This window comes from Chelmon rostratus, chromosome 1 (genome assembly GCF_017976325.1).
Source record: "Chelmon rostratus isolate fCheRos1 chromosome 1, fCheRos1.pri, whole genome shotgun sequence".
Classification (NCBI taxonomy): domain Eukaryota; kingdom Metazoa; phylum Chordata; class Actinopteri; order Chaetodontiformes; family Chaetodontidae; genus Chelmon; species Chelmon rostratus.
The window spans coordinates 16,067,657-16,095,399 of NC_055658.1; the positions used below are offsets into that span (position 1 = coordinate 16,067,657).

Below are 27,743 nucleotides of genomic sequence, written 5' to 3' on the forward strand. Positions count from 1 at the left end.
ATGAATGACGCTCAGGAGGCCACCTCCCCCGCGACCAGCCTCAGTGGCCCAGCTACCTGCGTCTCCAAAGTAGAGCTGCGCGTGTCCTGCAAAGCTCTGCTGGACCGAGACACGCTGAACAAGTCAGACCCCTGTGTCATACTCATGGTACAGACCAACGGACAGTGGACAGAGGTGAGCTCCTCCACCCCTCTTTTCTTTCCGTCAGTCTTACACACGCACAGTTGTTCCTTCTGGAAGAAAAGTGGGAGGCTGATATCCCCTTAATGCTCATTTCTAGAGGCAGCAGAATGTAGCTTTTCAACATTAATCAATTTTTTATCTCCTTATCTGAGTCATTAACCACATTAACATTTCATTTGTAAAGAATTGTGCCTTGAGCCACACATACACAAGAGTGGAAATGATTCGAATCACAGCTTGAAGTGATCTGAGCAACACGTTTTCTTAATGGTTCCACAGAGTTGCTGAGCAGAAAGCCACAGCTGGCCAGCCCTCGCTCCGATATCCAGTTTTGCAAATCTAAAAAAGATCATATTTTGAGATAAAGCAGTGGCGATGTGTGAAATTTTATACATTGGGACGGATTTTCAGCCCCACTCCAGTTATCCCAAAACCCACGGTGTCATACAAGATCAGCCAGGGTGATGAATCTGTTAATGGTTTGGTGAATTCGCAGATGTTTTTCTACTGTCTCTGAAGAGATCATGACTCCGACAACAGCTGTCTGACTCAGAATAAAAAATGTCAAACTCGGCGTGCATTTGCAAAGGAAGAGTGAACATTCGTCTCCACAATTCAGTCACGTACAGCAGACCGTACTGCCCACCCTGTAGGATTCAGTCTGTACAGCAGCACATACTGTACACCCACCGGCCACTTCATGAGGCAAACATTTTCATTACTGAGGTTGCAGGTTGCAGTGATGTTGAAGTAGACTGCATTGCATTGAGAGGTGTTCCTAATAATTTGTCCCCCTCATTTACGTAAATGAGAATGAGAAATATTAGAAACACCCGTCAATATGCTGCACTCCAGTACAATAAACATGGAGTAGAATTATCACCTAAACGAACAAAAACTGGGAAATGACAAACTTTGTAAAAGTAGAATTCATGGCAGAGCTGTTCCATTGGATCACATGAGATTGCACAAGTGTAGCTAATGAAGTGGCCGGTGAGTGTGCACATCCCACTGCGGACAAACAGCCAGTCGGTAATATGCAGTGCGATGGGTTGTGTTCCAGATGAAAATGTTTTCTTTCTTGGTTCGTTCCCAAGCCGATTTGGAGCATGAGCAGGAGGTACCTCATTTCCCTGTTAATTAAGTCGTTTAGTTCATGAGGGGAAGCCAAAACACAGGTCTCCATTAAGTAGAGGATGTGTTAAAACGCGGCCGAGGATAAGTAATTGCATAGATTCATTTTCCAGGCAACCCTTCAGCCAACAAAAAGCTCTCTTTCCAGGGAAATGGGAGATAATAATTAACTGCATCTCTGCCCGATTCCTGCCACATGGGAGCCATTTGTTGAAGATGCTCGCCGTAATGTTTGGGCTGCATGAATGTGGATGCTATTTTGTGGCAGTGATGATAAAAGCACTCGTCTGACAGCGTTGAGCACACAGTTATGGATTTTTTCTTGGTTGTAAGGAGGCTGTTACATGAGATGACTGACCTGGGTTCAGTGTAGCATATATGGGTGGCTATTTTTAGCTCCACTAACTGAAGCAAATTCAAATGGTGATTTGAGAAGCTATCTATCTATCTATCTATCTATCTATCTATCTATCTATCTATCTATCTATCTATCTATCTATCTATCTATCTATCTATCTATCTATCTATCTATTACTTGGATGGATTGTAACTAAGTACATTAACTCAAGTACTTAAGGGCTATTCTGAGGTATCTTGAGTGGTTTATTTGACATATTTAGTTACTAGTTACTAAAACAAAAGAAATAAGATTACCCAACTATGTGTAAAGTAATTACAGTTATATAAGCCTTTGCATTCGCAGTATTATGAACTGGGTGTGTGGTGACATTCACAGGAAAAATCACAGGCGGTTAGTGACGCGTTTCCCGTCACGCAGCGGTGGTTGGTCCGTCAGAGAGGGTAGGCGGAACTAACACAATAGACTTGCTCTTCAGCTCACTAGTGTGTGAAGTGGCAGGCTGTTTTTTTCTGGTTTCTGCTAACAAAGAAACAAAGAAAAGATCCATGTGTAAAGATGATGGTACACACCTGCAAGTCCCACTTATCACCACAGGTGCCGCCAAAGAGAACAAAAAGGAGATTCTTGAGACTTGAAGAAAAAAATTGAATGCAGGATGTTTATTTTCAATGGAGCATCTTTATGATGGAGCTACTTTTACTGAAGTAAAGGACCTCTCCTTCTTCCACCACTATCTATGTATCTATCTAAGCCTTGACAGTCCTGACAGTGTACACAAGTTGCCTAATCCTCCGCTGTCAAATCCCTCAGCACAGGGAGGCACCAATGCTTGTGCAAACTGTTTACTTACGTCAACAACTGAGTAAGAGGCTGAGCCCACTCACATCGCCGCCACCCTCTTTCTCTTCTCTGAGCTCAGGCTGTATGGCCCCACTGACTTGCCGCTGCTATTTATTGAACTGCTTTTATGTCATTATTACTTCATTTCAGCACCCAAGGACAAACACAGAAGCAGAGTGGAGATGATTTCTCTTCTTTTTACGTGAACTGGACTCAACATGCTCCCACGATAATGAGTTAATTCAAACCCTGATCTTTCTGTTGATATCTAACCTGAGCTACTAAAGGGGCTTGTTATGATCGAGCCACACTGATAATGTTCTACCTGCCTGGCGGAACTGATTAGAGAAAGCCTTAATATTCCACGTCAGGGATCTCTCAGTAGTTCTGGCCCCACACCAACAACAAACAGGCACAGACTTCGGCACAACCGATCCTCCGTTGCTCTGATTAGCTTTCATCAACAAACAGACTCATCAGACTCATCCCAAATCTGTCCATCCAGATGGCACAAAGAGAGGAGGAAGAAGGCAAGAAAAACAATAAAGACAAGTGGGGATGAATGAGGCTGAGGAAGCCAAGTGCTTGCTGGAGGTTCTTTTCATTCTTTGTGATGTTTGCCAGGGTGAAAAGGAAACAGTAGAGAAATCCCTGCTGCTAACCACCCATTGCATTATTATTATTTTTGCTTGCATATTACAAACCTGAAAAGATGAGGCAGATGTTCATGAGAAAACTAGTCTGGTCATTCATGTGGAACAGCGGCACAGTCATTTTCAACCCAGCGCTGTTTATTTTTCAGTTCAAGCAAGTGAAGATGTGACAAAACAAATCCCTATTTTCTAAGCAACAAAATGTGACATGTACCATTTACCAAGCAACAAACTGAACTGGAAACTGTTAATAAAGCAAAGAGGAATAAATGACTATGTGTAGCAGGCTGCTGAATACACAAAAGCAAGAATCAGAACGTCAGGAGCAGGACAGCTCTCCAATTCAATTGATTATTCATGCACTGATATTTCTGACCTTTTTGAGCATGCAGCACTGTGGAACAAGGATTAAAACCATGTAAATACAACAAACAAGGCTAACATTTTTCAAATGCAGTTACAAATAAGGGAAAAACCTAAATGAATGAAAGTAGAGGATACTGAAGATATTTCTGTGCTATTTTGAGGGACGGGTCACCACAAATCAATAGAGCCCTCCAAATTGGTCATCAAAACATCAAATGAGGAAGAATGCTGTTCATCCCTCCCGTAGAGCTCACAGACGTCTTCATCGTGTGTTATAGTTATTTATGAACATATGAAAAGTGAAAGAAATAGTAAAGAATGAAAAAAGCCTTATTAAGTTGCTTTTTGTTTGTTTGTCACCCATCTTCAGTTTGCTAATTAAGTGTAGTGTGTGTGTGTGTGTGTGTGTGTGTGTGTGTGTGTGTGTGTGTGTGTGTGTACATGTATGTCTCAAATTGTGGGGACATTAATCTGTTTCCAACTTGTGGGGACTAGCCTTCCTTATGGGGACAAAACACAAGTCCCAACAATGTAAATCATTTAATTATAGGGTGAAGGTGTAGGGGGGACAGTAGTGCTAGTAGTAGTGGTGATAGTTAGAATAAGTCTTCAGGAAATGGATGTAAGTCAATATAAAATCCCAAAAGGCATGGAATCACTCTCTCTGTGTGTGTGATAGGCATCACAATTCTTATTTGAAATACTCTGTTATTGCCAAAACAGTCCAGTTTGGTCTTAATTTTTCTGAAAAAGACTATCACTCACCACCAAAGTGAGACGAAAGAGACAAGAGAGCAACATCCCCAATTTCTGAAGTCATCATGACTCGAAGTCTGGACCTGCTCCACTGAAAATGAAGAAATGACTTTGGACACTGCGACTGACAAAACTGAATCCAGGGTATAGGATGACCACTGAAAGACTTTTCCCAGATGTAATCAGCTGCATTAAACCATAAACATAACTTTTTTATTCATCATTTATGAGAAAAAAAATAACCTCAGCAGACTGAGACATCTTGTCCGGTGCTGATTTGTCCTTGTGACAAATTGGGCAGCACAGTGATGTTCATGAGGGCTAAATCCTGCATCATGAGCTGATCGGGCCTCAGCTTTTCCTTGTCAGGCAGTGAAAGATGAGCATGGACGCTTTCTGTGTGCTGAGATTAAATGTCCGAGCCCTCCAGTCTTCTCCCATGTCATCCTCTTGAGGGAACATAATAACATTTCTATATATATATCTATATATTCACTGGTGCTCCTCAAAATAAGTAGGACATGTTTTTTTTTTAGAGATCTTGCTGTAAAAGCAATAGGATGCAATCTGTGAATAACTTTGTCAAATAAAAACGGCTTGATTCCCATCAGGTCTACTATTGCTTTAATCACATGTTTAGCAAATTTAGATAAGAGATATTCATTAGCGTTTAAATGCGTTAGATGAAAGTGTGTGAATGTTCAGAATCTTATTGTGTGTGCTTCTTCTCAGCTGGACCGGACAGAAGTGATCAAGAGCAACTTGCACCCAGTGTTCGCCAAGGTTTTCTCGCTGGACTACTACTTTGAGGAGGTTCAGAAGCTGCGATTTGAAGTCTACGACATCCATGGCACTCACAGCATCGGGACCCGCGATGACGACTTTCTGGGTGGGGTGGAGTGCACACTTGGCCAGGTGGGCAGATGTTACTCTTACTGACGCCTTTTGTTGACTTAATACGCTTAATACGATGTTTGGCAGGCTGGATTGAAGTTCTTTCAGTTTTGCGATTTGTTGGCTGTCAAAGATAGAAAACATGCAGAAGAAACTCTGTCTGTGATGTTGGTAGTAAATACGCCTGATGCTGTGTCTTTGCTACAAGAGTGGAAGAGTAAGCAATGGATACTTATTGACTCAGACCCCTCTCTACTGCTCTTTACTGCTGAGGGCACAAGGCCAACGTTGTGTTTATCTTGTTCTTTGCAGATCGTGGCCCAGAAGAAGATGGTGAAGCCTTTATTGCTGAAATATGGGAAATATGCCGGCAAGTCCACCATCACGGTGGGTTTCTTCCATTGTGCTTATGACCTTACTTCTCTGGTGAATTAAATTGTCGGCCATCATGAAGTGGAAGTTAGTGGCTAATGGCCAGTGAGAGCTGAGTGAAATAATGGACTGCAAATTGATGTAAGGTTTCTGTGTTTTTTGACATTTTTTTTCCCATCACGCGTCTGTTCACTCTCAGGCTCAATAATGGACTGTAACCATTGTTTTGACTGATATACTGCTTATGTTATACAGTGTATTTGTAGACATTTTCCACAGTAACCTCCTGTGGCTCTAATTTCAAGGCTATTTTTGAATACATTTTTGAAGATAAGTTTGAAAACATGACTCACAGAAAGGCTACATGTTGCTGCTGTACAGCACAGGTTTTTCTTCTCTGCGTCCATTTTTGGCGCCGCCCTGCTACACACAGGAACGCAAGCGAATCTTTAAGAAATGGCACATGTATAAGAAATCACATGTGAACAGATGTGGAAGAGAACAGCTGGTGGTTCATTAACCACCATCTCACAGTTTACAAGCCAAGCGGAGGTAGCATATCAAAAAGAGCAATGGCTATACTGTGCTTGGAAATATACACGAGAGACAGACTAGATGCCATAAGCCTTACTGTTGACCATATAGGATGTGGACATAATAACAGGATCTGTGCGATATCATGCAATCCAATATAAGATACAATATTGGAGTGGATTTTCTTAAACAGTACAGACGTTCCTCTTCTGTGCCCATCCCTTGCGTATTTGGTACCAACAAAAGTATAAACGTGTTTACACTCAGTACCATTTTCATTCACATCAGCAAGAAGCTTTTCTTTTCATCTCATCGCCTCTGCATACATGCAGTACTGAGATTTGAACCCTGGGCCCCCGATGCTGTGAGAGGAAACATTGAACACAAACTCATTCCATCTTACATCTTAGCCATTCCATCTCTTTACAGAGTTTGACTTTATTTAAACCAGAGCCAGCAGCTATGACCTTTTGAATGTCTTCAGGGTAACTGCGAATTCACAGAGATTTTTTTGACCATTTCATCTGCTCAGATAAGAATTCAGGGCACCGTCATAATGTTAAACTCTTTTCCTACACGTCTTTACTACCCACACATGCTGACACTAAAACATGTCTGTTCATGTGTATTGCATTTGCACATTTCTTGTTTGTTTGCTTCTGTTTTGCCTGCTATATCAAAGTGTGATTTCTATATTTAATGTATGCACGAATACAAGCACTAATATATTGTTTGTGATAGAGACACAATAGGAATACAGATTGGTTTTGTGAAATTACTAACACAAATGCATACTGCTCACGTATATTTGTACTTCCACACTTGTGAGGACTCAATCCCCAACACAAAGGTGCTGCAACTTACGAAACAATAAATCCGATCAGAAACATCAACATAGACTGATTAAAAAGGGCTCATAAGTAAAATTAGCATTTGCCAAATTTTATGGCAAACAACAAAATGCATCAGCCAGTTTTAACAGATATTCCAGCCTCTCCGTTGGAAATAAGAGCTGATAGATGGAGGTCTATTATCAGCTGCTGCAGAATGAATGTATGTATTAAGGCAAACCTGCGAGGTCAGTTACTCTTTCATTCACTGTCATTCACTCACTGGTTGCGGGGGAGAGAGCGATCAGGCGCACTGCAGGGACAAGGTTGCTGTCTGTTTCACAGTTCGGCTCTCTGAGACATTTTGATGTCAAGGATTTCGCTTTTTATAATCAGTCTGCACGTTCATGTAGATGCACACGCACAAAGATGCACACACACATCTTCTGCCCACACCTTTTATAAAGATTTTCTTCCTTGTGTTGGTACCTGTCAGGATAAGCTGTCTGGTAAAAAGTAGTAGTAGTTTCCTGCTTTGCCAGTCATCACTGTCAAGCCTTGTCAAGCGCTGGCCATGCATGCTCTACAGCTACAGTTCTGGCATTTTGAAGTGAAGGTCTGTCAGTTTCACACAGAGGAACGGGGAGACAGCAAACAGCCCAGAGGGAGCAGCAGAGGGGCCGAGGTGATTGTTAAAAATGACAATCCTGAACTTTTTTCTTTTTAATTAACATACATGTATAAACAAACAAAAGGCATTCAAAGAGGCAGCTGTCACAAGAATTCACAGCTGCACTGCACTGTATGCGGAAACTTCTACACCCATACAAAACACTGAGACAACAGTCGGGGCCCACTCGTTCGCAGCTAACGGGGCTCTCGACTTTCCGGTTTTAATGGTCAGCAGTCCCGTGTTTACGCTGTTAACTGCTTAAAACAGTACAAAGCTTTTCTAGATGTCGAATAAAAACTCACATAAAAACCAACAGAGTAACTTTCAATGTCTGCGTTAAGGAAGGCCTTAGATAAACGTTTACAGCTAGTGTGAAAAGTCCTGCTAGTTATTTTTTTTACCATAATAATCTAGATGCTTAATCTGTAACCAAATATCATTCAGTTAACAGATTAAATTTCCAGAATGGACTTTCAACAGCTTTATGAGCTTTAAGGTTTTAGTCATTGCATTTTTTAGGTCAACATTTTTAAGTCGACATTTCTGGCCACAAATAATAAAGCCAATAAATCCAAAATATCACTGATAAATGTTTTTTTTCCTTTCAGGTGCACGCTGAGGAAATTTCTGGCAACAACGGGTATGTGGAGCTCTTCTTCTGTGCAAAGAAGCTTGATGACAAGGTGAGAGGAGCACACAGTTTTGATGGAGATCCCAACACGGTTCATGTTTTCTTTGATATTGTTTTGTATCAGCAGACAGGGAAAGCAGCAGCAATAATAATAATTGAGGTACTGCAGTGTAACCTCAGAAAGTACCAGAAGCGATTTTTCATATAACTTCATGTTACAGGGAGAAAAAAATAATACTAACATGTATATCACATTTTTGTAGTGACATAATGGTCAAACATGTAAAAGCACAATGATCATATGTGAGTCTTGCATGTGAATTACATGACAACACGTAATGTCACATGTGAACCTAATATCACACGTGAAATGTGTGTTATTCAGTGTTGAATGCTTCCACTTTAAGGCTGGACATCACTGACCTTAGCTGCTCCTTCTCTCACATCTCTCACCGGCAAACTGTGCTGAAGGCATGTTTCAATCAAAAAGACAGCGGGAGCTTACATCCAATTACAACTCTGATGAGCTGAGGTCGCTCCATGTTCTTAGGAGCCACCCTTAGGATGCCACACTCATAGGTTGCCCTTGATTCCTGCTGCTACTGGGAGAAAAATCTACATTTTCTACAGGATGTGCGTGATTTATTTTTAAAATTGCTGTTTGCAATATGACTGACTTTGAAACTGAACCTGACTCTTATAACCAATGATAAAAAAAAACCCTCCTCCAAATTCTGAAGAGTTTGGAAACCTTTATATTCTTTCCTATAGAGACTTTGATTCATTTGCTTGTCCCAGTGGATGATTGCTTTATCTCTAAGTGTTGCTTATTTGTTTCCAGTATATGCCAGTATGATGTATGTGTATATATTATTATTTCAATCAGGAGAGACGAGTAATGAAGTAAAAATAATTGTTTATTATGGCATATAATATGTGATAATTAAGTCTCATCAGAAAGTCTTTGGTACTCACCCTGAGCAGTAGCCAGGCAAATCCCCCCACGGATTCCAGACACTGGTGGCGGCTGATGACTCTGGGAGGTGATGGGGAGGTCGAGGGGGGCGCATGACGGCAGCATGAAATAACTGAGGCAGAGAGAGAATCATATTTAAAAAGACAGCAGCAAGATGATAACTGTGAAAGTGTCTCATGTGACCAGCTGATGAGAACAGCTGATGTCTCAATTGACAGCCTCGGACAATGACAGCAAAAAAATTGTGAGTGAGCACGCGTGAGAGGAGTGAATGCAGGATGGTTTTTCTGTTTGAGCAGCAATAACTAAATTTTTGTCCACTTGTGGGCAATGAAAGTAGCTAGAAACACTATGTAAGTTCATCTTTATGGCGAATGTGTTAACAACACATGTTGGGCAGCAGTTTGAGTAGTATAGGCATGACAATTATAAATTCAGTAATGACATTACAGTTACTAATCCCAGTCACACTCTGTTACTTGGATTTGTTGTTTGATTTGTTTGCCGTCTTGCTGGTCGTTTGGTGGAGGGTTGATATTCAGTCTGGTCTCTCTGTGTTCAGTGGGAAGACTGGGCTTGAGGTGCGAGGAGGCTCAACTCGTTCTCATTCCCACGTTGTCAAATACCCACATGTTGTCACGCCCCTCTGCATCTCATACAAATGCACAAGGTAACCTTTAGCGTCTGTATGAGACAGCCACCAGTAAGCCTTTCTGCCAGAAAGCCTTTCTAACACCTGATTAACATGAAACAGTTTTGGTATATGGTTTAGATTAAAATAGGTATATTTATGTAGATAACGTGAGTTAAGTACATTATCTTTGTGACATTACATATGTGTTGTAAGTTAAATACGTCATTCACGCAAGTTAAAATAAGTCAATGTTGACAGGTTGGGACACAAACCCCGGTCCCCTGGGTGAAAGTCCATCCACCTACCTGCTAACTATGCAGACTTTTCTGCTCTTTAAACTACGTCACCGATGGTTTCACACTGGAGTTATTGGAAAGCCCAGCGACGCAGACGCATGACGACCTGGTATCTGATGACCTGGGAATGCTACTCCCGCTAACTCCAAAGTTATCTTGTATACGTCTTATTTGGTGTGTTGTTAGTGTCACAGGAATCAGCTGGTTTAGAATTAGAGTTTGAGGATGTGTGAATCCTGCAGCTCCACTGTGAGGATGGGACTTCTCTGGGGCTCACAACCTACTAGCCGTGGAAAGTCTGTAAATACCTCCAGACTGCTGGCTTGTTAAAACTCAGTGTCTCCTGTTCTTGTTAAATGCACAAAATGTAACGTGTGTGTGGAGGCTTTGAAATTGTTTCAAAGGCACCGATGGAGCTGTGCTGACTAACAAAAGTAATGAGTACTAACTGCTTTTTCCATTGAGTAATTTGTAAAGACACATCTTTCAAGTTAACTTGCCAACAACTGGCTAGCAAACAGTAACCTAATTCCGCATCCGGCAGATATACAGAGCTGCGTGCATTTGGAGTTGTGTGTTTAATATTATGATGATTTTATCAGCATCAGGTGTATTACACACATTCTCTTAACAATGCAAATTGGCTGTGACAGACCACTGACGTGCAGCCATTTATCTAACATAGACAACAGATGACGACTTAAGCAGCAAACTGTTTCTAATTAGCTGCTTGTCAGCTGTATCACCTCTCAACCTGCTCTGAATGTTGAAGGATCGCAGAAGAGACGCTGATGAACAGGAGGATTAATGATGAGCTATCATAGATTGCGGTAATTGGTAATGATTAACATTGCCTGGGATTGAGTTTTGACACGTGCGTCTGATCAATCTGAGCTGCTGATGTCACTGGCTAGCAGTTGCCATGACAGCAAGGAGAGGATGCTACAGCTCGTTTTGCACTTGTCCCCCAGGAGATGTATCTGTCTAATGTGGCGGGAAATGCAGAATTAACTGTCTTATTTGGTATATGCAGTCACACAGGCACGCACACACACACACACACACACACACACACACACACACACACACACACACACACACAGAGTAATCATTTGTTTTCCTCCCTGAAGAATCAATTGACCTAAATAATCAGTGTTGTCTGCTCTCAGATGCTCGTACTTGAGACTCAGGGGATGATTTGAGGCTGCAAAGGATGTAAAATCTTACACATATTTTCAGTTTAGCAGTGTATTTACTAATACTGATGATGCAAATGGAAGCGTGATCTGATTTCGCCGTGTTGTTCCTGCATCATAACTGTGTCATCACTGCAACTGACCAGTCACGTGGTTATGATGTCATAGATTTGCTACTCAGGGAATAAGACTGCAAAAATAGGCACATGGTGGTTCACACTGTGAAAAGGCTATATTAACCCAAATCATTTTTGTCGCTTTTTGGTCAGTTGCCATGATGGTCCTGGAGCAACATTAATTATGGCGTAGGACAAATCCTAAATGGGCACAGCCACCGTTGAGTGAATTCAAATGTGTGACTTTGGTATCAAGCCAGTGCATTTTATTCATGGGAAGTCATGGAGTTCTGAAACAAAGTTTAAATTCTCCACTAGTGAGCTTTAAATATTGGCTGAAGAAACCAATAATGATATTCAAGAACTGCGAGAAAGGCTGTGTGAGAGGAGAGAGCAGGTCTGTGAGGCTATTGGCACAAGAAGAAGGTCAGTGGCTAAGCGAACAAATTGTAGCAACTGGGAAATGGCTTCAGTTGGAAGCTTGTAAAATGTTTTTAAATTCTTAAATATACCCCCCCCCATCTCACTTCACCACATGGATGATGTCTCCTCCAAAAGGGCCTCCATGCTGCGCTGTAAATTTTATACCTGCCTCCTCCTGACCTTTAATCACAGAGACAATTACCTCTGCCTCTGCAATCAGCAGTGATGAATCACTGTCAACAACCATTTGTGTGAACTTCAGTTTCCTTCCGTACGAACCAACGAAATAACCCGAGCATTGGATTTTAAGTGCTGATGCTTTCCTGTAATTCTGCCTGTGTGAAGTTTATCACAGCCACAGGGAAAATATCAGCAAACATTATCTGAATCATTTGCTGTAAATCACATTAAATCAGACCCTCAGTGATAAATGCGATGTTGTATTTCATCAGTTCACATTTGTGTCTTGTTAAATAGATCTTGCCCTTAGTGAGACTTCCTGAATACATAATGCTAAAACAGCAGAAACATCACAATTTTTCTGTCCAACTTTTTCTTTGGCCAGAAAAAAGAATTAATCAGACTTTCTAATCTTTCCTACGGATCAATTGTTACAGGGTCCTGTACCAATATTAAGAGTCAGCGGGCCGCTAATTTTGATAATCTGTTTTCTCTGCAGGATCTCTTCAGCAAGTCAGACCCATTTTTGGAAATATACAGAATCAATGACGACGAAACCGAACAGCTTGTGCACAGAACTGAGGTAAAAATGTCATCTTTCTTCTTCATTTGCAACAGCAGCTGTTTCTGCCACTTTGCTAATGTGTTCCTACTCTAACAGGTGATTAAAAACAACCTGAATCCTGTGTGGGAGCCCTTCAAAGTGTCTCTCATATCCCTGTGCAGCTGTGATGAGGAGCGGAAGCTCAAGGTAATGCATCTTTAGCAACTGTAAGCCCACAGCAGGAAGAACCACAGGCCGACCACTTTGATTCAGCAGGAATCAGAGTACATGGCCAAATAATGAAAATGCACCACTTCTTTCATGGACTTAAATGGAAGTTCACTGAATATTTGAGGGATAAATAAAAAATATTGCATGAACTCTGCATGTACAGCCAAAGCAGCAGAGAGTAAGTAGTAAACAGTGTTGTCTATGTGTGCCACAGTGCCTAGTGTGGGATTATGACTCAAGGGGGAAGCACGACTTCATCGGCGAGTTCTACGCCACGTTCAGGGAAATGCAGAAAATCTCAAGTGGAAATAAGGTCAGTGAACGGAGAGGCGGAGCAGAGCGGAGGAGAGACAGCCGTGTAACTGTTTCATCCATTTCCAATATGCCTCTCCTCTCTCTCTGCTGAAATCCATCGCAGATGAAACAAATGTCATGCCGCTTATGATATATATCGCTGATGTGCACACAACTGTTGCTCCTGTTCTGTGTCTCTGTCTCGCTCTGTTTAAGGTGACGTGGGATTGTGTGAATCCCAAGTACAAACAGAAGAAGAGAAACTACAAGAATTCAGGAGTTGTCATCCTCAGTGACCTTAAGGTGGGAATCAGCAGCAGGAATTATTTGATATTCTTTGATTTTACATCATGAAAAAAACAGGAATAGGAATAAAAAAAAACTTCCATATTGACACATTGTACATAGAAACAATCCTGTTTGGTTACTCTTACTCTACATCTAAATGAGAACATTTCAGCACTGTTTACACCGAGGGTATTTTTGGTTTCCTTTGCTTTGACAAGATACTGTATATCACAGCATTTTTTTTTTCATCTTTTGCTCCCAACAGATTTGTTGAGTTGGTTCTGTTTTAATTACCAGCTGCTTCCGGCAACACAGCTGAATACTCACTCTCCAACCCAAACATCCCTTCTGAGGGTTTGCCTTCAACAAACCTTCCTTTCTCTCCTTTTTACAGCTCCACAGAGTGTACTCCTTCTTGGATTACATCATGGGAGGATGCCAGATTCACTTTACGGTAATTTGAGCAGTCTGTGATGCTTCACTGTCATTGAGCTTTTAATTGAAGCTTTTAACTGCACTGGCCCTAGTTTTATGGTTTCCTAAATACTGTCAGGTTCTCTGCGTATTATTTATTTGATTAAGATCAAATTGCTTTAAAGAAAAACAGACTGTCATGACTTTTCTTTAGTGTTCCAGTAGGATGCAATATGCAGCAAATTTTACGTTTTCTAACTGGGGGTCATTACAACATATTCAGTGGGGGAATATAACTAAAGTACTTGTACTTTACTTGAGTATTTTAATTTCATGCCACTATATTTCTATTACGCTATAATTCAGATGGCAATACTATACTTTTTGCTCAACTACATTTATTATCTTTATATCTTTAGATAAGAGGTTTATCTTTAGTTAGAAGTTACTTTACAAATTTGTATTTTTATACGAAACATATGAAATCGTACAAGTAGAGCTGAAACCATGAGTTGATTAATTGTTTAATGATCAACAGAAAATAATATGGCAACTGTTCTGATCATCTTTTCAGTCAATTTTCACACAGACAATTTCATTAATAGTTCCAGCTTCTAACAAGTGAGGATTTGCTGCTTTTCTTTTTAATTATCGGAATAATTTCAATGGTTTAAAATAATTTGGAGGTTTTCTCTGTTTGCTCTGTATTGTGAAGGTGTCCCTTTGGGCTCCTGTTCATTATGACAACATTTCTCACAATCAATCGATTGATCGAGATAATAATCAGCAGGTTAATCCATAATGAAATTGGTCCTTGACAAAATTGATTAAAAAATTAGCTCCACCACCAATAAAACACTGCTTTTACATAAACACAAGTAACAATGACGAGTACTTTTACTTTTATTAAGTTAGGAACAGTTTCCTGATTATACTTACATAATTTTACTCAGGTAACATTTTCAATGCAGGGCTTTTACTTGCAACGAAGTACTTTTAGAGTGTGGTGTTATAACGTTTACTCAACTGAAGGATTTGAAAACTGAGGATTTAAGGATCTTTTTATCCTTGTAACATCCCCTGTTGGTGTTTTTGTCGGTGCTCACAGTTTTGTTTTCTTGTTGTAGGCAGCTTCATGGAATAAATTCAAACCCTCCTCAACTCTTGCCCTTTGGTATGCCCTCTGTAGTTCTACTTCTCACTCTCTGGCTGGATTACTGAAGCCATGAATATTAATAATGAGGACTGCGATGGTAGATGCAGTTCCCCCATGTTGAAATACTTGGCTTTGGATCTATACATGGGAGCTGTAGCTGCTTCAGTCTATGTGGGTGTAAAAAGTGCAAATTCCTACCTCTGATCAGATAATTTATACTGCCATCAGGCATACCGCAGGCTCGCTCACACGGAATGAGCAGCCAATTAAAAGTCTTTACAAAAAGCAAAGTAGCAAAAGAAAAATCTTAATTGCTTCAGTCATATTGTTCATGCTGCACACTTTGTACTTCTTTCTACCAGGTTGCCATTGACTTCACAGCCTCCAATGGAGACCCCAGGAACAGCTGCTCATTGCACTACATCAACCCTTACCAGCCCAACGAGTACCTGAAGGCTCTGATAGCAGTGGGGGAGATCTGTCAAGACTATGATAGGTTTGTCAATCTTTTGTTTCTCGGTAAAGGCTCTTTGGTGCCTACAGGCATTGTCAGTTTCTCCTGTTGTGAAATATAACTGCAGAGTGCTCCTTACATGCCATTTCTATGGGATCTCACACACCGAAACAAGCCGCTCCATCTGAGCCTCAGCCAATGGACTGTAATGGCAGGCATGGAGAGCTGAATGGCGGAGACAATCCTGCAGGTTATTACATTTCTGCTCACCGGCTTGTTGTAGAGCTGATAGAACTGAACTGTTGTCTGCCAGCCCGTTTCTTCACAGAAATGTATTTTGCATTTTACTTGAGTTACGGGCATTGTCAAAATCAGACGGTGACTTGCAGCACAACACACACTCACTGTCCACATCATGTTTGCATTAATTAATCTGTGTTAAACCCGTGACTAAGCGATGCATGAGAAACAGTTTGCACCTAGCAAAATTAGAGCGGGCAAATTTGGCCTCGGATGGCATTACTTATGCATGAGGCTAATCTGGGGCTGAAGATGTCATCTGAGGACACTGACACAATATTCTGGACACACTCCTTTATGGTTCCTTATTGACTGCCCATATTTTCCAAGTGTCCATTAATTTCCATCTTTTCACAATCTGTCAGAAAGATGCCATGTTGACCTTTATGTCAGCCACAGGCATTTAAATCCTCTGCAGATGTCAGTTTTGTTACTGACAGATTCTTGGCTCAGATTTCAAAGCAACTCAGTAATTTATTTTGAACCCATTCTTGCGTAACAATTTGGAAAAAATATGTAATTCTACAAACGCCACATCTCTCACATATTGATTGTTGCATTTGCAAATAATACAATAAAATAGCCAGTGAAGATCAAACAGATGCATCTTGTATTTTAGTATATAAATAAATACTTAAAGCAATATATAAAGTATACTATATAAAATGAAGTTAAAGGTTTTCTATATGGCTGTACAAAGGAAATTTATTATTATGCTGAAACCATCAATATCCTAGTGTTATGTCCCCTCACTTTCTTGCCACATCATCATTAAGTAATGTCATTTTTTAATTTGCTAAACTTTAAACCACACCACACATGTGCTTCAGCCATAAATTGAAAGTCGGTCCGGTCTGTCTGTTCGCATGCCTGTTAGTTCACAGGGTATCTCACAAGCCCTGAACAAATTTAACAGAAATAAACAGTGCTTGGTGTCCCCTAGAAATACTGAGGTTCTCGGAGGGGAAAATAAATGATCCATGGGTGAGGTATAGAGTATCTGAGGTGCTCGCATTGATGGTTAAAAAGAAACATGAAGAAAAGAAATAAAAAGTGCCTGAATCCCCCCCCCCCGCAGATGAAGGCATATTTTTCCCTTTCAAGTGATTTCAAAGAATTTTGGATGAAATTGAGGAGTTTAGGCCAAGAATCAAGGATCACATAAGATGTGTGAATCTAGATCAAAGTGCAGTTACAGGAAGCTGTTATTGCAAGATGAGGGTTTTTTTTTTATGACAGAGATGTAAAGATAAATCTTTATTGTCCTCTACATTATGTGCTTGTCAGTAGAATTTGTCGGTCAGCAACATAATTTAGAAAAGTAGATGAAGCTGGACATCCTGGTGGTCTACTGGTTAAGATAAATTCCATATGACCGTTGCATTACCCCTCTCTCTCATCCTGATTTAATAATAATAATAATAATAATAATAATAATAATAATAATAATAGTAATAATAAGAATAGTAATGATGAGCCTTTCGTTCAAGAAATTCAGTTCAAAGTACTTTACAACAAAAAAATCATATGCAGCAAGTGCTTCATATAAAATTACATAGAATGAACATTAAAAATATTGGAATATAAGATGGAAAATAAAACCCTTTGAATAATAGCAATGAAATAAATATAAAAATTTAGTGCAGTAAAAATAGTTTTCTGTTGGTGTGTCTACTATTGCTGTCTACTAAAGGGAAAATACTAATACATAAGCAGCATATATCTACAGCATATAAAGTTGATGAAATGTCAGATAAATCCATCCAAAACATTTCCCTGTCCTCTTTGACTATGATTTTAGCATGGAGTACTTGGTTAGAGCATGTATGGTCAGATAAGTCATAGTTCTAGTTTAGAAATCATTGTGAGAAAGCATGCACACACATCTACACACACACACACATACACATACACACACACATGCATTTTGCTGTTTGTAAGGACTGTGCTAACTGTTTTGTATGTACCTCACAGTCTCTCTGTTCACAGCGGTAGCTGCATGTGCTTTCTCCTGTGGATAACTCAATGATACAGTTTCCTCTCAGTATCTGTCGTGGCTGATGCAGCTACTGGTCCTCTTTCTTAGCTTGCAAAGGCTCATTACCCTGAACTACAGTCGAACACATGCAGAGATAGGGGCTAACACCAGGATAGCAGCCACTTCAAAAAGAAGTGGGAGGCATTATGGCTGGAGAAATAACAGCGTGGCGCAGAAGCTGATGTAAAGACAGAGGAGGTGCAGCATGAAGCCTGTTTGACAAATCATTACAGACACTGAAGCTATTTGACCAAAGTTATATTTTCATATGAGAATTCCTCAACTGTCAATGTAAATATTAACTTATTATCTAATTGGGAACAAATAATAAACAATGTACAAATGTGCAAAAAACTTATCTCAGGTGTACTTGCAGGTACTTGCTAATTAATGTGAAAGTATTTATAATATGATGTGTTTCAGAGAAAGACCCTCTCATCTGTCGAAACTAAGCCAGATGAGGATTAACACTCTGACTCCTGATTTATGCAGATCCTCCTATTGAATATCAGGGGAGCACTGTCTGGCTAATTATAGCACTGAAAACATGCATTAAAATTAGCAGTTCAACCTTGCAGCTTTATAATTTTCTCAGTTTACATGTATTGTATACACAAGAGCGTCATGCATGGAAACATGCCTCTGGGTGAACAGTGTTTGCAAGTGTAGGCAGCCCTTCCCTCTTAACTTGGAATTGTTATTGAGTTGTAAAATGTGGGCAAGCAAACCTTTTAGCCTTTAGTGAATATAGGTGATGTGGGATTTTAGAGTCCTTGCAGAGGAGTGCATTATGGAACTGGAGTGATTAGCTTTTGTCTGTGTGGGCAGAGGCTCGTTTACCTTGCTGAGAGGGCTATTATTCCAGGCACATCTCACCACGGCTCCTCACGTGTGCAGACAAAAAGCAAGAGCACAAGGGCCACCATGGCCTTCACAGCATAATTCATAGGAGGAAAATTACTTGACCTGCGATGCATAATCTCTATTGGTATGGAGTCGGATGATCTCTTAAGACATTTGTAAATTGCACATAGCAATGATTTCATTAAGGCTCCAAGATCAAATTTATAAAAGTATGGAAAGAGCGCAGATATCAAGGTAATGAGTGCTGTATATATTCCTTGTTAACAATAATAAGAATAGAATACATCCCAGAATAAAAATGGCCCAGCATGAATAGCTCCTTTTCCATTAAAGTATTTTCATTAGAAATCATTCTCTACATTGGTTAAGCTGGTAAAACTAATATAATACCAACAATATAATTAGCTTTTTCCTATTATTTTGCATATATACAACATCTTTGAAAGGTCACAATAGTGGGAGCATAGCCTGCATTCAGTGGATGAGAGCAAAAAAAACGAGCTGAAAACATGTAAATGTTGAAGGCGAGTTTAGAGTAAAGACATCTTTTCATGCTAGCGTATTAACTGCAGCACCCAAAATCTATTAATTTCTTTGAAATATTGCTACTGGAGTGTGTTTATATTTGGATACAGTACAGCACATTATCCAGGGCATTTGGAGGGGACGCATTACAGAGAATAGACAGAAAATGCTGGACCCATGCACATGTTCATCTTTTTCTTGGAACAGAAAATAATGATGGTAACCAAACATGCACTCAAAATGGCCTGTGCACCATGTTCAGTGATGCCTTTCTAACTGAGCTCAGATTTCTCCAAAGCCTACAGGCTGTTGTCGTTTGCAGCCATTGTAAATATAATGCTGCAAGGCTATGGGAAAAGACCCATTACTCTCTTTCTTCTCCAAGTTCCATGAGGAGGAGAAAAGATAATAATAATGATATTGGATTGCTTTAATAATCTGTCTCTGTGTTAGTCTATTACTAGTACAACAAAAGCAATTATTAAGTTAACTAAGTAAACCTACTAAACTTGCCTAAGTGAAGTTGCTTCTGTCAAGAGTTCACAGTTCAGAGTTTGCTACTTACTAAGAGTGTAAAAATCATCACTCTGCCAGTGTTTATATAAATCCACACCCAGTTAATTAAACACTCCTGATAGCTGGGCCTCAAAGCCATATTAGCTCTGTGCGTGGACAAACAACTCTCCAATCAACACTTGTCAACACACCAAATAAATCATCACTTAAATTAACACTGTAAACTTTGCTGTGCACAATTCGACGCACCCACACCGTGTCCAGAGTAAATGAACTAAACACACCGTTTCAAATGTCTGTGCCCCAAACTCAAATTCTGTTGAGCTGGAGATGTTGCGATTGCACTGGGCTGGAGAATTGGAGGCTATTTTGTCATGAAGGCACATACAGTAAATGCTCTGATAAGGGAGGCTGCCATTGGGGAAAGCTGTCTGTAGGCAAACAGTCACTGATGTGATTGAAAACAAGCTGTGACAGCTCTGCTGCTTATCCTAACACACTCTCAAAAGTGTTATCTGTTTAATGTGAATCGCGAATAAAGTTTGTCCTTAAAGTGGCAGTCTCAAAGATTTTAGTCCCGGGTGATGTGGTGACACCTGTAGTGACTGGTGGTAACTACCTGCACATGGCAGGAGTCTGCAGGCGGCAGGGCAGTTGATTAAGTTGGAGGTGTGCAGCCTGTCATCTGCAGCGCTTCATCTATCAGCTCACTGTGGCTTCTTCTTCCTTTTCCATTACTCCCTGCAATATTTCAAACTGATCCTCTGTCACAAATGCTGAAAATGTCTGTTTTGAAGGCACATTTTTGATGAATGATACAATGCAAACACATCGCCAGGTATTTCACCAGTTGAATGCTTTTAATGTGAAGCTGCAGCCGTAGGAAATGTTCAGCTTGCATTAGCAGTAACTTAACACAGCATTACTCTGGGAATGTCACCACAGACTTGGTTCATAATACTGCAAATATATAAATGTTTCTATACTTCAAATCATCAAAATAAAAATTCTTTAAAGTAACAGTACTTTTATTTGAGTATAATATTCCCATACTCTTTCCATCTTCCATCATCAGGAGATGGGACAGGAGTATTTTTGAGGGAGTGGAATGAGACAGGAGTGAAAATCCACTCCTGTGTCACCCTCTAACCCCAATATATGAGATAAAGTAATTAAAATAAGTACAACAAAAATTGTTAAGAGGACTATCAGAGCAAAAACAGCTGTTTATTGCCTTTTGTGGTGCATTTCAGTTTTGGATTGGACTGATGAACTGATGAAGGGATGATTGAACCCTGGAGGAACGTGTTCCACTCAGCTACTGTGGGCAATTGTTGAGCCTTGCTGCCCAGTGTATCTACACGTACAATATTCCCTCCATATATCTCAAAGATCGCATCTGTTGTTGGGATGGGAAGCTGGGAAGGTGTGGACTACAGGGTCAGACCTGAGTTTACTTTAACATCCTCTCTACACACACATCTGTCTTGCTCATAATTCTGATGCACAAATAAAATAAATAGCCTTAGTCCTGTTTTTCATACAAACTGTGCACCCTGACCTTTGCCAAGGAGCACACAAGCCAGCATGGCAGAGCCTCTTACATATAATGTAAAATCTGGCCGTCTAAACGGTATGATGAAAGGTGGAGAGGGATAAAGACTGTGAAAGGCTCTTTGAGGTGCAAACGCTGGCTTCACGGGCCGTGGGACAGATTTCAAATTGTAATTCAAGCTTTTAACATTTATGAAATTCGAAGAAGGAAGGTGGTTTGCCCTTGGAAATGTGAACAGATGGATAAACCAGAAATATTTTTCAGATCACTGTCATATGCCTTCCCACATTAAACTGCAGTAAATCTAATATATGACTTCCTTAACATTTCAGTGACAAACGATTCTCAGCTTTGGGGTTTGGTGCCAGAATTCCTCCAAACTATGAGGTCAGTAACTCTGTTCATATCTCTGCTCTGTGTGCTTGGTGTGCCTCAATATGAATAATATTATCAATACTGTATATTCATGTGCTCCTGGTGAATCCTGGGGACCTTACGTTGAGCAAGCTGATTTCCATTACATGTTCAATGACACAATTTGTCATTCCATCAAAATGTCACATTTAAAACTAATTACCAAGTTTATTTTTATTCTTATCCCTTGTCTTAAAATATCAACTTGTCTTGAGAAAATAACATGCTCCGATGACATAAAAGCCCCATAGTTACTCAATTTACATAAGAATTCAGGAGTGTGAGAGCATTTGTTAAAGAAAATTGGACCAAAAGCCTTCTGTGATTCTGAATAGAGCCCTGACATGTGAAGAGACAGTGTATGCACACACACACACACACACACACACACACACACACATGCACAGTTGAATCACTATGCCATTTGATAATCTATCAAACCGGCCTATGTTTAATGTAAAATTGTACTGTGCTATGTGCCGGAAGTGTGAAACACCGCTAATTATCATTTCAATCATGAAAAGATTTGTGGCTCAGTAAATACAAACTGTTAATTTCTAAATTCACCATGACAGTGACTGCCTTGCAAGAGTCACATTTATTTTACAGCATGCTGTTGCCACATTGTGGTCGGTGGTGCAGGTGAATGCTAATGAAGTTATTAGACTAATCATGCACCGCATGAACTCACAGGCTACACCGCTGTGCAACTTTGATGGACCCAGGGTCTTTCTCAGTATGTGTTGTTGTGCACGTTTGTGTTTGTTAATTATGCGTTATCCATACTAAGTGCAATTAGAAAACAAACATAAATAATAATCCAAGCATCGGCTATACTGTCTCTGCCTGTGTGTAATTATTCAGAACACACAGTCAATCTTTTTGGCACCAGAGAGCATAGATGAACACATTAAAAGCAGAACAGTGCAAGCTGCTGTCAGTCAGCTTAAGTCCATTTCTCACTTGGCTCCTCATGATGAAGTATGACTGTCCCCAAAACTCTAGAATGAATGAGTCTGAAACCTTTTAGTTTTAGTAAAAAGCCTGTCTGAACACGAACCAGGCCAGACCTCAAAGGCAAAAATGTATAACCCCCCCCGCCCCACCCCGGCCTTGACCAAATGAACTTAACTACAGGTGTGACCACTTTTGTTATTGGCCGAAAATTTTTTTTTTTGCACTTGAGCAAACAGGCACAGCTGAAAGAAAAGATTTGTAATGTTGAATGGCTATCACACAGTAGCAGGAGTAGCAGAGGTGTAACTAATAAAATTACCAGTGCTTAACGATACTCCATTCCATTTAAGCTCTCTATAAACCATGCCAGTAAACCAGCCGGCACAATACCAGAGCTTTGCAACAGCAACACCTGAATGGAAGACTGCCATTATTAATGTTATTAGTTACGCCTGTCCGTTTCGTGCTATTTCATGTCAAAAGGTCTACCGTGAAACAGGCCTGTAAAATGAGATACAAAACGAGACCCCTTCTCTTCCCATGCCCCCAATGCAAGAACTAAATGGTGGTCTTAGATTCATTTCTCGACTGCTCCTCCTGTCTATCTACAAGGTGACTGAATTCAGGCTGTTAATCACATTAAAGATAAAAATGACTTTTAGAAAAATAGCCAGCTGGAGAGGAGTCAGTTGCCACTGATCTGGCTGACAGTTGGTGCTTGTGGAAAAAATGGTCTCTCGTGAGAGGAGGTATCGAGAAAAGGATTTCATTTTTGCCAGTTTAACAGCTTCTGAGATAAACAAAGTCAATCGGACGTTTGAATGGCAAGAATAGCCCGGATAAAAGAAGAGAGGTTGCAATCTCTTTTCAGAAACCAGACATTAATCATATATTGCATGTTATATGCTACTGTATAGTTATGATTCAGGATATTAATACAAACAGAATGTGGTATATTCAAATCAGTACATCACAAAACAAATTCCTCTCCTGAAAATGATGGTGGGTTGCTTTTATCCAACATAGTTGAAGGTGATTTCCTGTCACTATTTTAGACAAAATTATTTGCTAAACCTCAACACAGTCTGCTGAACCAATGTACTGCCATTTAGTCAATTCTCATGTAAATATATCTCCTTTTATAGATCTATAAAGCCTTAGAATGTGTTGTGGTCAGTGTAAGTACATTCAAAGTCTAGATATTTATTCATTTTATTTGTTTGGTAATATTGAAAGTTACTGTCTTATTAATTAACCTGCCTGGTGACAAACTGACTCCCATTGTCATTTGATGTGGTCAGTGGCCCTGTCGCTGATGTCATCAGAAAGTGTTCTTTACTGTCAAAGTCACAATGAAAAGCTGTCAAATGTACGTTCCCACTTTTGGTTCCTTTGGTTCTACTGAGCTCTTTGTCGTTTCCGTTGGACATTGTTATTGCATTAACAGAATTGTAGTCAGCAATACCAGATGAGAGTCGAGGTTCAAAACATTCGAGACATTTCCAATTTATCATGGAAATAATAATAAAAACAGGGCAGAGCAAAATGCCACTAAGTTAGCAGTGTTTCACAATATTCTTTCTTTCTTTCTCTACCCACAGGTGTCACATGACTTTGCCATAAATTTTAACCCAGAGGATGATGAATGTGAAGGTAAGGAAGAACTTTGTGTGACAGTCCCTGAAAGGTGCATCTCTATGCTGATGATACTAGAATTAACATATAGATTTAGGGTTAGGGTTAGAAATATCACTACGGCTCACCAGACTCCTCATCACACATTTCAGCTAAATTAATAAATGAAAAAGGCAAATTAATGTATGGCACATCATATTCATAACATCCAACAGTAAAAAAAACAACTAACTCTTCTGCACCGGATTTTGCACTTTACTCAAAAGTCAGGCATAGTAAAAAATACACATGAATAAGCCAAAATCTAAAATGTTGCCCCTTTCAGAGGTTTTAACTTGAGTGAGGCAAAAAACATGTTTAGGCCAATTATAATTCTTTGCTCGACTTCAGTGAATGTTTCATCTGACTGTTTATAAGTGTGTTGATATTTCCTTCATTTTGCTCTGTGCTGTCTTTGATCAGAGATCCAAGGCGTGGTTGAGGCATACCAAAACTGCCTTCCTAAGATCCAATTGTATGGCCCAACCAATGTCTCCCCCATCATCAACAGAATAGCGAAGCTGGCAGCAGGAGACGGCAACATTAAAGATGCTTCTGTGAGTGCCCCTTTATACTCTATTAAAAAGAAATATGCACGTAATAAAGGGTTTGTTGTTCTCTGAATTCCCAGAGTGAACAGCCTCTGGCTCACCTCACTGTTTATGGTAATGAAGCCCAATAGTGCAAAAGAAGAAGTGGCCCATTATAGAGAAAATTAGTATTCTTTAAATTATGGATTGAAGTCATAAAGTGCTGCATTGGTGGTGTATTTATTGGACATATTTCAATATCACTGACCTTTTTTTGTTGGAAATTACCTCATGAGCTGCAGTTAAATTGTGATTTAACAAAAGTGGGTAATAGAGTCACTCACTGTGCTCCCTATCTTTCCTTAATATCCCTTAAAACACTAGTCTTTTGTCTATTTACTATCTTAAATTGCCCATCAGCTACATGGACATTATGTTTTAAACTACTACACTCCTTTAACTGCACTGACCTTCATCTAATTATTTACTCCTCAATGTCGTTCCTTTTTTTCCAGTAAATGAGGTGCAGTAAATGATTAGTCTTTCAGGGCATGCATTAGAAAAACACAGGGCAGGATATTCAGTAAAGCATAAACACAGCAGACTAAAGACTACTCATGGGACCAATCAAAAATAATCACAGTATATTGTGCCATTTTAATATTCTTGTACTGTACCTCTCACATTATACTGTTCAGTAGATACATGAAATTAATTTCACACATACACGCATGTACACACATAGAATTTCTGTGCTGTGGTTTGTGATTTAGTTGCTCTGGCTTTTGTTTTTAACATGTTTCTATTTTACCTGTTCTCGATTCCCTTGTTTCCTGTCTAGCACTTTAACAAAGTGCCTTACATGCATAAACTCAACTTTTCAGTGGAGGCTGTAAAATTATCCAAGACAGCATGAAAGACCTACTTCAGACCAAAACACCCACTGAGAGGTGTCCTTGCTTACAACCACGTATTGCTGTTAGAACATTAACATGGATTAATTCACACTGAAAGCTCTTTTCTTCTTCCAGCGATACCACATCCTGCTCATCCTCACGGATGGTGTAGTGACAGACATGGCAGACACGCGTGAAGCCATTGTACGAGCCTCCTACCAGCCCCTCTCCATAATCATTGTCGGTGTGGGCAATGCAGACTTCACAGACATGCAGATTTTGGATGGAGATGATGGAGTGCTACGCTCACCGAAGGGCGAACCGGTCCTCAGGGACATTGTGCAGTTTGTGCCCTTCAGAGACTTCAAAACGGTCAGCTCTTTTCTCAGTCTGTCAATCTTCACTTGTTTATGTTCAGTTTTCGCTTCCACTCCACTCCGTCTGACTGCTGTGCCAGTGATGGTCATGGACATTGAATCTTTTTTATATAACGTCCCCCTCCCTTGTTATTTAAAAGAGCAAACAGGAGGCTTTTGCTGGCTTTGCCAGTGCTACAGATGGGCATCATGGACTGGAGGAAATCCAGAATTTTCTTCAAACAAGAAAAGTATTCAAAATGTAACTACATGCAATCAGCAACATTTCAGCTGTACAGTTATACAGTCAGTTATGGACAAGATGTCTCATGTTTTAAACAGAAACACTTCCCAAAATGTGTGTTACAGTACATTTACACCATAAAGAGATAGGGGGCAATATAAGAAAATCTGAATAAATCAGTGGAGAAACCTGCCAAAGCCAGATGCTTCCATACAGGGAACAAGGTCATGGGAACTGAGGAGACAAGTATGAAAACGATGTGGATGCTCTGCTGTGGATCCCTATCTTCTTCATACTCAGCAAAGAGTATGACAAAAACAAAAAAAGTAGTCCCAACACTTGTGTTGTGCCTTAGTCTTACTTTTAATGTTTGGAAATGATTTCTAGATTATTATTATCATCATTAATCATTCTCTAAGGCATCTTATTATGTTCTAATTAGGTGATTATATTGTTTAAATTTCACTTTGTTGAATCACTTTTATTTTTCAGGGTACTATCACCTGACCATTTTATCTCATCTCAGTACTCCATTCATGGTTCATGATTATGTGGCTTGTAACGTAGCAGTTAACAACCCACCTCTTCTCCCCATAGCTGGAAACCCCACTGCTGACAGAGACAGCTGATAACCAGCTTCATGATACTAGTTATCCAGGAGCACCAATGTGCTCCTGAGGTCTCTGTGCAAAGAGACAGAGACCTCAGGAGCACAGCTAACAATATGGAGTTTGGCAGCTAGCCAGGTTCTATAATTTTTTTCCTCACCGTGGATAAACTCAGCTTCAGTATATTCATACAAGACCCAACATGCTGCCAACAGTATGGTAATTCAAATGTTGCTTGAGTAATGCGATGTCTAATACGATGTCTCACCTCCAGCCCGCATGTTATCAGTTGGCTTTCTATCTCCCTCTTTTGCCTCCGTTGACTTTTTTTACTGGAAGGTATGCACACAGTTATACGTGCACACCATGGGTGCAACCAAGTGTACAACTGAGAGGAGGTGGTCACACACACAAGTTTTCCTTAACAAACAGAAATAAATTGAAAATAACTGGGACATAACAAAAGACAGATCTGTTGATTCATGAAAGGAGGACATATTTAACATATTTCTACTTTATATATTGGTTGAGACTGATTGGTATTTTCTCAGTATTGGCGTTGGGGACACAACTCTCCCCAAAGAATGCATGGGTATGTCCATGCTTGATCACTGGTTATTTTGTATTAAAATGAAATTTAACAGTTGTTTTATCAACTCCAGCTGTTCTCTGTCTCTGTTGCAGGCTTCACCTGCAGCCCTGGCCAAATGTGTTCTGGCGGAGGTGCCCAAGCAAGTCGTAGAGTACTACAGCCATAAGGCCATCTCCCCTATGTGTCCTGTGAGGGACTTACTGACCCCCATCCTCAGCCCAGTCGCCACCACCCCAACAGAATAA

At 40.1% G+C, this 27,743-nt stretch overlaps 1 protein-coding gene across 1 annotated transcript; it reads left to right on the forward strand.

Annotated features, from left to right (window-relative positions):
• Window positions 1-27,743, forward strand: cpne7 (copine VII). The gene is made up of 15 exons (XM_041945538.1): window positions 1-174; window positions 5,026-5,208; window positions 5,500-5,574; window positions 8,205-8,279; window positions 12,548-12,631; window positions 12,710-12,799; window positions 13,038-13,136; window positions 13,334-13,420; window positions 13,800-13,859; window positions 15,338-15,471; window positions 21,560-21,614; window positions 24,200-24,251; window positions 24,696-24,829; window positions 25,834-26,070; window positions 27,591-27,743. Exons 1-15 carry the CDS (start codon window positions 1-3, stop codon window positions 27,741-27,743), a joined length of 1,692 nt encoding a protein of 563 aa, XP_041801472.1.